At 38.7% G+C, this 10,596-nt stretch overlaps 1 protein-coding gene across 1 annotated transcript; it reads left to right on the top strand.

The window, feature by feature from the left end:
* Window positions 1-479: 479 nt before the first annotated feature.
* Window positions 480-1,436, top strand: LOC118839533 (olfactory receptor 52N2-like). The gene has a single exon (XM_036747002.1). The coding sequence runs from the start codon at window positions 480-482 to the stop codon at window positions 1,434-1,436; it is 957 nt and encodes a 318-aa protein (XP_036602897.1).
* Window positions 1,437-10,596: the final 9,160 nt, after the last annotated feature.

Genomic DNA, 10,596 nt, shown 5'->3' with positions numbered 1-10,596 from the left:
AATTCTCCTACTCAAATGAATGTGTCTCTATTATTTTGACTTGAATGTGCATTTGATGTTACTTTGCTTATGTATCAAGATGGCTAGTTATTCTGGCGAAGACGGGTCAAGGTTATTTAGGCTGGAGAACTGGCATATAAATGGACTGAGTTAAAGATGCCTTGAATTTAATTCATCACTTGGCCAAGGGAGAAGTATGCATAAGGATGATACATTTAAATGGCACAACAAGAAGTTGAGTTACCAGAAGATTACATTTGAGTTTTGTCAGATTACAGCAAAAGTGGATTTGAATCCCCCAAACCTTATGAATGTGAGTCTTGACACATAATCTGGTTGAAAAGAATGAATGATTGTTCTATTCTTGTCTACTACAATCATCCATAGCTGATTTCCCTGAAACACTAATCCTCCCATTCTCTTTCTGGGCAGGCAGGAGCCACCATTGAAGAACATAAAATGCTATCTTCTTGCCTGTCATGTCCAATTCCAATAGCTCCAGCTTGACTCCCACATTTTTCATTCTGAATGGAGTTCCTGGGTTGGAAGCATCTCACATATGGATCTCCCTCCCATTCTGCTCCATGTACCTCACTGCTCTTTTGGGGAATATTGGTCTCCTTTATTTAATTCATCATGAGGAATCCTTGCACCGGCCTATGTACTACTTCTTGGCTCTACTCTCCTTCACCGACGTTGCCCTCTGTACCACAACTGTACCCAATATGCTCTGTATCTTCTGGTTCAACCTCAAGGAGATCACCTTTAATGCTTGCCTGGTCCAGATGTTCTTTGTTCATGTGTTGACTGGGATGGAATCTGGTGTGCTCATGCTCATGGCCCTGGACCGCTACGTGGCCATCTGCTATCCCTTACGCTACACTACCATCCTCACCAATTCTGTCATTGCCAAGGCTGGGTTCATCACCTTCTTGCGGGGTGTGATGCTCATCATCCCATTCACATTCCTCTCCAAGAGGCTGCCCTACTGCCAAGGAAACATCATCCCTCACACTTATTGTGACCACATGTCTGTAGCTAAAGTGTCCTGTGGAAATGTCAAAGTCAATGCTATCTACGGTCTGATGGTTGCTCTACTAATAGGTGTGTTTGATATCTGCTGCATCTCAGTGTCTTATACCATGATTCTCCAGGCTGTGGTGAGCCTATCCTCTGCAGATGCCCGACACAAAGCCTTTAGCACCTGCACATCTCACATTTGTGCTATAGTTATCACCTATGTTCCTGCTTTCTTCACTCTATTCACCCATCGTTTTGGGGGACACACTATTCCCCACCACATTCATATCATTGTGGCCAATCTTTACCTGCTCCTGCCTCCCACAATGAACCCTATTGTCTATGGCGTGAAGACCAAGCAAATAAGAGAAGGAGTCATCAAATTACTATTTGGAGAAAAAGGTTTCTTGGCCTAAGAATTGTTGAACATTGACAGTCAGGTCTCAGAGCATACTCTAGGGCAAAGAATGAGAAACAGAAACTTGTAGAAACAGCCTATAAAGGTAGGAGTATATGTGGTAAACAATTATTCATGTATACAAAATTCATGACTCCTACTCTATTACACTGACTGATCTGTGCACAAATCAAGAGAATAGACTAAATATTGTGCAATGAAGAAGATAAAAGCCCTTCTTCTTTCCCTTATGTACCATCCATCAGAATACAGACCCAGATCCAGGGATACATAGGAGAATAATAGTCATTAGCACTGGGGAATCTTCCTCAGATGCTAAGCTTTGTTGTAGGCAATGGTGGAAGATAAATACAAAGGAAAGACAAGAGTTCCCACAAATGTTGAGACTTAGATCACGAGGCAAAAATTACTCATGGAAAATTTTTGTGGAGCATCTCAGGGTTCTATACATACATATGTAAGGAGTATAGCCATGCACAGTACACTGGAACAAATACAGAAATTATAACTTTTCAGGAACGCTGGGTTCACCTTGAGCAGAGGCTTGAAAAAAGAATGTGGTAAGGTTTAGATGAGTGAAGAAGGGATTCAGCAACAAAACTTGTCAACATTTGAAAGAAACAAATAAACAACTCCTGGCTTGGACATGCTTTTGTATTTGATTATTTCCCAGGACTGGGTTAAATGAGGAATGCCTGATGAGAAACTGGTAAAGCTTAAGAAGGGAGAGGAATTCATTCACCTGGGCCTGGGGGAGGAAAGGGCCATTTTAGAGTGAGTAATAGAAACAGAAACGAAGAAAGGACAAGATGTAAAGATACCAGAGGTGGCAGCTGAAGGGAGAAGGATGGAAACATTTTCCACTAGGATGTCTTTCTTTGGGTTACCTCAATTCTCCAAGTATTTTAGTCGAGCCAATGAGTATTTATTAAACACTTTGTAAATGCCAGGCATTTTACTGTACTGTACTGTATTGTATTATAAACGCTGGAGATGTAGATACAAGCAAAAAGGAAGACAGATCTTGTCTTCAAGGAGCTTATATTCTAATAGGGAGAAAAGAAGCTCACTCCCTAACTTACTTGTCAGAAGTAAACAGATAGGTGGGGAAATGTTCTCTTGGACCACTCTTCCTTGGAATGCAGGAAGTCCTTATAGCACACTCAGCCTCCCCTTCTGTTAGAGAGACCTGCTGTATCCCCTTTCCTGATGGAAAAAGTAAGAACCACTCATTTTCATCATCCTCTTGAGAGAGGCAATTTTCCTACCCTTTTCTTCCGGAGATTGTGATCTTTTCCTGACCTCAGTTGCCAAGATTGAATCTCTTTGCCCTCCAAAATATGTTGGATCTGGTAGGAGCCCTGAGTTTCTCCAGTCTCTCATTGCCTTATTTCCCATTTCTTTTTCCTACTGAATTAAGATCACTGGAAGGGGTTATGTAGCAAAATGAAATTAAGAGCTATACCCTGCAGGGTTAATCCAAGACAGACAGGTCATAGTGGAGAGTTTTGACAAAAGGTGATCAATCCACTGGATAAGGAGGTGGCAAACCACTCAATATCTTCACCCAGAAAACCCTATTTGGGGTCAGGAAGAGTTGGACCAAATGACTGAACAACAACAAGGATCGTAAAGTCCACATCACCTATTTTCCAGACTCAAAAACATGTGGTGAGTCTCCTCCAGTTGGGTGCTGTTGCATTTTGGCAACAAGATATTTAGTGTTGGCATCCTGGAGATAAATAGTATATGTAGGTTGCTTTCTCAATTCAAGTTTCAACATATAGAAGCATACTTCTTCCCTGGAGAAGTCCTCCACACCTTGTGGTCCTCCACTGACCTTTGTTGACTGATATAACCCCAACATGGAGGTAAGACTCCTCACTTGGATTTGGTCACCTAGAGAAAGAGAGCACATCCTCAAATCTATCCCTATGTCAACGTCTTAGGGAAAAATGGTATTTCCATGATATGTCTGTGACCAACATTATTGCTGCCTGAAGGTATTGATAATTTTCATGTCCTTGTATTCAAATCTCACATCTGACCCTAGCTGTGTGACCCTAGTAAGCAACTTAACTTCTCCGGGCCTCAGTTTTGTCATCTGTAAAATAAGGGGTGGCAGGGTAACATGATGCCTTCTGAAGTCCCTTTCTGCTGTAAATCTAGGATCTTATAATTCTGGTTTAGACTTGATGCCAAAAACAGAACCCAAATTCTGACTAAACTTTATTCAAGCCAATAGACAAGGAAATTCATTATCTTGACAAACTCCAACTTTTCTTTTCAAATCTGTCAATACAATTTCCAAACTGGACCCTTGATTTTACACAGTCCTTATATTAACCCTTCCTATCATACTCAAATGAGCCATGACCTTAACTGAGCCTCAAACAAAGCCCATTACTCTCTGAATTCACTCATGGATTATATTCATACAGAGAACACATGCTTATTTGCTCACACTCATATACTACCTGCATTTTTCTTGCCTCATCAGCATGTTCTCCAAATGACCTGGACTCTTAAGCTCCCAGGAATAAAAGGTAGTGTTTGATGTGACTCTCTTCTATCTAATGCTTCATGTGGTATTAATGATGCTGATGGTGATGTTGAATCTTATCTTTATTTTCCTTGCCATCAAATTGTCAACTGTGATCAATGAGGCAACTAAGTGGTTCCAGGACTGGAGTCAAGAAGACCTGAGTTCAAATCTGGCCTCAGACACTCACTAGCTGTGTGACCCTGAACAGATCATTTAACCTCTGCCTCAGTTTACTCAACTGTAAATATGAGAACAATAAAATAGTACCTACCACACTGGGTTGTAAGGATCAGATGAGGTAACATTTGTGAAGTGCTTAGCACCAGTGTCTGGCACATAGTAAATACTTATTCCCTTCTCTTCTTTTCCTTCTGTCCCAGGTAATCTGGTAAGCCCTGGGAATATAAATACAAGCAGAAAGGATAGTCCCTGCCCTGATGGAGCTTATGTTCTACTCAAGAAGAAAACATATAAAAGGGGGCTGAAAGGGTGGAGGGAAAGGTATACACACCCCAAGGCTTGGGAGACAAAGTCCTGCGGAGAGAAGTCAGCAGTGCAGCCTTCCTCATGAGACAGATGAGGAATGTGACATACAAAGGAAAGCTGTGGCTGTCCAATATCACAAAGTAAGTCATTAACAGAAATAGCTTCTGGAGCCCATGCTTCAGGCTCTAAGACCCACTCTGTTATTACCTAGATAATAGCAGAGGCACTAACTTTTAACTCGGATGTCAGTCAATCACACATCCAAGCTGAGCTAACTCAGAAATAATACCCTGAATCCTAAATGTTTTTTTTTTCTTCCTCTTAGGTGTATCATCTTAGGTGCCACAGAATCATAGGGGACTAGAAACAGAATGGCTCACATTTGTAAGGGACCTCAAGGACCACCTAGTTTAACCTCTACTACTACTACTTCTACTACTACTACTACTACTACTACTACTACTACTACTGCTACTGCTACTACTACTACCATTACTACTACTACTACTACTGCTACTGCTACTACTATTACTTTTAATAATAATAATAATGATAACTGACTTTTTAGAGTGCTTTCACATTTGCTTTCCATATATTATCTCATTAAATCCTTACATGAACATTGGGACATCGGTACTACTATTACTCTTACTTCACAGATGAAGAAATTGAGGCAGGCTGTGGTTAAATGACTTTGCCAACATCACACAGCTGGTAAGTATCTAAAGGTAGGTTTGAACTTCGGTCTTCCTGACTCCAGACCCAGTGTTCTATTTACTGCACCACATAGTTGCCTGAATAGGAATGAGACTGCCTTCCCTCTGTGGATGATCTCCAGCTTATCCTGCCACACAGTCGGCATGTTGTCTCCCCAGCTTGACTGTGAGCTCCTGGAGAACAGGCACTGTTCTTTGCTTTGATTATCCTTGCTACTTGCCTTTCATCCATGTATCTCAGCTTAGAAGGAAAGGATGACATGAAAGACAGGAGTGCAATAGAGGTTTTGAGGCTCTCTAGCAAAAATCTTAGGTGGTTAGGGCCAGGCCTAAGAGTTTGTTCCATGCATGAGTCATGGGCCCAGATAAGGACACAGCGAGAGTGACAAATGCAAGATTATATGCTTTGCTACCTCCAAATGAGAAAATAATGTTAACTTCTCACACACCCTCACTGCTGGATTTAGCCTCTGTTCTGTCAAGAACCTACTATGTGGAGATCATTTGATTACTTTGGAGACTCATTTTCCTCATCTGTCAAATCTAGTCCTTGAACATCATCTCTAGGTCTATTTCATCATATAAGATTCTAAGATTCCTCACACACCTAGAGGGTGAGTAGGATGTTGCAAAAATATTAAAAAGAGCAAAATTGAAGACAAAAAGGGGATATTGGCAGAAGGCAAAAAGAAACAAGGATAGAAAAATGTCCCTTCTTCTTTACTCTTAAATTAGTTTGAAAAGCAATAAATTCAGTTCTAAGGAAAGAAGTCCATGACTCATGGAGAAATAGTTTACTAGTATGAAGTGAAACAAAAGTAACCTCAGAGATGAACATTAGCTAGAAATGGTAATGAATCATGTAATGTAATATAATATATATCATAATATTATTATCGGTAACATTTGCATGTCACTAAGAGTTGGAGTCATTTACATGTATTATCTTATCTGATCCTCTCAACAACCCTATGAGAGTGGTGCTGTTATAATCCCTATTATACATATACATATACATATACATATACATATACATATACATATACATATACAGAAATGGAAATTGGTATACAAGGGATTCATGAGCATTCATGTGGGAGTTGGGATATATAACCTTTGATGTTCCTTTCAGGTTGGAAAAAGTAAAGAAAAATAAATAAATAAAATTCTATGGATAATCAGTTTAGAATCACTAGGGAATAAGGAAGAAAAGATCTAGAGAAATTTTAGCTGAACAAACCAATACCATGGAAGTCTAGTAGAACAGAGGACATCTGCAGAGAATAAGCATATGAAACATCCACCAAACACTTGAGATGTACACCTTCGTGTTAGGTAGTGGTTGGGGATTGGATCTCTGACTTCACTGCTAATGGGAACTTCCATATGAGTAAACTCCCTCTACCAATGCAAGTCTGCAACTATGCTGCAATTTATGGTCTCATGGAGTTTCTTAGGGCACTTAGATGTGAAATGACTTGCCCAGAATCAAATAGTTACTGTGCCAGAGAAAGGACTTGAACACAGATTTTCCTCTTTCTAAGATGAATTCTCCATCAACTAGACCACATTGAGAAATGTCTGCTTCCAGGCAGTAACCCTGTAATCCCTAGATGAACTGAGCTTTTGGGATTGGGCAATAGGGAATCTAAGGTCAAGAGAAGCTCCCAAATATTCCACACACCTACAATAGCCTTCCTCTCTATCCTTATCTGTTGAATTTCTACAGACCCTTAAAAGCCTAACTCAAATGCCATTTACTTTATACCAAATTCCAGTGTCCTTTTTTTTTCGGTGCTCTTTCCCTGACTCACACCTAACAAAGCTATTCTCCTTTCTTTTGTGTACTTGCTCGTTAGAGTCACAAGTCCATGCATTACTATACTTTAAGTTCAATAATGACAAGAGGCTGGGGTTGAAATCAGGTCTTTAACACTCACTATCTATGTGACAATGATCAGTGAGCTTCCATGAACCTCAGTTTTCTCATCTGTAAAATGGTGATGGTACATGATGTTTTTAGTAGGGTAGGTGCTTTGTCAACCTAAAAGCATCATATATAGATAAATTATTATAATTTTTATCGTAGGCATTATATTTTTATTTGCCACACACAAATATTATATTTTTATGTATAATCCCCACTATCAACATCACAGTGTTCTTTTTACATGGCATGGCTAAAAGGTTAAGATTTTATATCCATTGTGTTAAAATTGACTATTTAATGTATTTATGTATGTACTGAAGTCTGTTATTAATTCCTTAAGTAATGCCTCATGCTCCTGATGAGGAAATTAATAATGGATGTATGTAAAGTGTATGACAATAGTTTCTGATGTGAATTTCTTAAGTATGACAGTTGGCCATGGTTCAAATTTTCAGTTTGTAAAAATGATCAGATTTATAAAGATTAGAAATGTTAATTTAAAATTGTGCTAAGGTGACTCTTGTAGGAGAATGGACAGAAAACTAGTTCCTGCAAGAAGACAAGAACAATTTGGTTCTAGAAACATTAGCTGTAGCAATAAGAGAAGAAAAAGAAATTGAAGGAATTAGAATAGGAAAAGAAGAAACTAAATTATCACTTTTTGCAGATGATATGATGATTTATCTAGAGAATCCTAGAGAATCAAGTAAAAAACTACTTGAAATAATAAACAACTTTAGCAAAGTTGCAGGATATAAAATAAACCCACATAAATCCTCAGCATTCCTATACATTACTGACAAAGCCCAACAGCAAGAGATAGAAAGAGAAATTCCATTCAAAGTTACTGAAGGCACTATAAAATATTTGGGAGTCTATTTGCGAAGACAAACCCAGGGCCTATATGAACATAACTATGAAACACTTTTCACGCGAATAAAATCAGATCTAAATAAATGGAGAAATATCAGTTGCTCATGGTTAGGCTGAGCTAATATAATAAAAATGACAATTCTACCTAAATTAATCTATCTATTCAGTGCCATACCAATCGAACTACCAAAAAATTTTTTTACTGAGCTGGACAAAATAATAACAAAATTCATTTGGAAAAACAAGAGGTCTAGAGTATCTAGGATATTAATGAAAAGACATGCTAGAGATGGTGGTTTAGCCACACCAGATATTAAACTGTACTACACAGCAGCAGTCATCAAAACTGCCTGGTACTGGTTAAGAAACAGGGGTGTGGATCAGCGGAATAGGATAGGTACACAAGTAGGTGAAATCAACAAGTTTAGCAATCTACTCTTTGATAAACCCAAAGAAGCCAGTTTCTGGGCTAATAATTCACTATTTCACAAAAACTGTTGGGAAAATTGGAAAATGGTAGGGCAAAAACTGGGCATAGACCAATATCTTACACCATATACCAAAATAAAGTCAAAATGGGTTCATGATTTAGAAGTAAAAGTTGATACTCTAAGTAATTTGGGAAAGCAAGGAATAGTTTACTTATCAGATTTGTGGAAAAGTAAAAAATTCATGACCCAACAAGAGATAGAGAGCATTACAAAATGCAAAATGGATAATTTTGATTATGTCAAATTGAAATGTTTTTGTACAAAAAAAGCCAATGCAACAAGAATTAGGAGGGAAGCAGAAAATTGGGAGAAAATCTTTGCAACTAGTATCTCTGATAAAGGCCTCATCTCTAAAATATACAGGGAGCTAAGCCAAATATATTGGAATACAAGCCATTCCCCAATTGAGAAATGGTCAAAGGATATGAACAGGCAGTTTTCAGAGGAAGAAATTAAAGCTATCTACAGGCATATGGAAAAATGCTCTGGATCGCTGCTGATTAGAGAAATGCAAATCAAAACAACTCTTAGATACCACATCTCTCCTGTCAGATTGGCTAAAATAACAAATCAGGAGAATGATAAATGCTGGAAAGGATGTGGGGAAATTGGAACATTGTTGCATTGCTGGTGGAGTTGTGAGCTGATCCAGCCATTTTGGAGGGCGGTGTGGAACTATGCCCAAAGGGCTATAGAAATGTTCATACCCTTTGACCCAGTAATACCACTTCTAGGGTTGTATCCCAAAGAAATCACGCAAGCGGGAAAAGGACCCATATGTACAAGAATATTTATAGCAGCTCTCTTTGTGGTAGCCAAGAATTGGAAAGCAAAGGGATGCCCATCAATTGGGGAATGGCTGAACAAGCTGTGGTATATGAAGGTGATGGAATACTATTGTGCCATAAGAAATGGGGATGATGCAGACTTCATAACAACCTGGAAAAACCTACACGACATAATGCTGAGTGAGCGGAGCAGAGCCAGGAGAACGTTGTGCACAGCCACAGATATGTGGATTCCGTGAGGACCAACCCTGACACACTGTGCTTCTCTCAGCAACCTAAAGGGGCAAGGACAACTCCAGGGGACTCACGATGGAGAATGCTATCTTCATTCAGAGAAAGAACTGCGAAGTTTGAATACAGACTGAGGCACACTACATGCTCGCCTTTTCTGCTTCTCTTTTGTTTTTGTTTTTGGGGTTTTTTTTTGTTTTTTTTTTTTGTTTTTTTTTTTTTTTTTGTTCTGTTTCTTCTTTCTCATGATTCATTCCATTGGTCAAAATTCTTCTCCACGACTTGACTAGAGCATAAATTAATTCAATGCGAAGTTATACATGACAGTTATATGAGACTTCATGCCGTCTTGGGGAGGGAGGGGGGAGGGAGGGGAGAAAAACTGGAACTCAAAACTATGTAGAACCGTGTGTGGTAAACTAAAAATAAATAAATAAAAAACAAACAAATGAAAAAAAAAAAAGAAGACAAGAACAAGAAGAAGACGCTGTGCTGGAGATGACTGAACAGATACCAAGGACCAGAAGATTTCATTGACGATGTCCTCTGCCAGACAGGTGCATAAGAAAAGACTTTCTGAATCTTGAAGAGACAATTACATTTTTATTTCTTTTTTGAGTCTATGTATCTATATTCACTAAGGGGACTGCCCCTTTTGATTTGTCAATGTGTCAATTGATCCTTCCCATGTTTACTTACAAGGGGATAGTTAAGGATAAAAATTCGGATGTATCTATATTGGTGAGGTGTCTGCAAAAAAAAGAAAAGGGGAGGATTGAGTGAAATACTGATTGAGTAGAATATTGAAGTAGCAAAACAATTATTGATTATTGATAATTTCAAAAAATTATTGAATTTTCAAAACATTTACCCATTTCACAATGTATTCTTGACTATTTTCCATACAGTACCTTATGTTCTTTCTTTGGTCATAATAAGTTTTTGTCTACCTTGTGTCCTTAGGATAATGAACGCTATGTTTATACCACTTAAAAAAAAAATAAAGAAGGGGGAGATGTAGGGCACTAGCTTTAAGATGGTCCGTGGTGAGAGAGGTTTTCCTTTAAGCCTGAGCCTGTTCTAGCTACCCTTGAGGAC

The sequence above is a fragment of the Trichosurus vulpecula genome, chromosome 2 (assembly GCF_011100635.1).
Source record: "Trichosurus vulpecula isolate mTriVul1 chromosome 2, mTriVul1.pri, whole genome shotgun sequence".
NCBI lineage: Eukaryota > Metazoa > Chordata > Mammalia > Diprotodontia > Phalangeridae > Trichosurus > Trichosurus vulpecula.
The sequence above is the reverse complement of the archived record's forward strand: the minus strand, read 5'-3'. Positions and strand labels throughout refer to the sequence as shown.

What these genes read in the sequence shown, in the direction of transcription:
- LOC118839533 (XM_036747002.1), top strand. Translation starts at nt 480, where the DNA reads ATGTCCAATTCCAATAGCTCCAGCTTGACTCCCACATTTTTCATTCTG.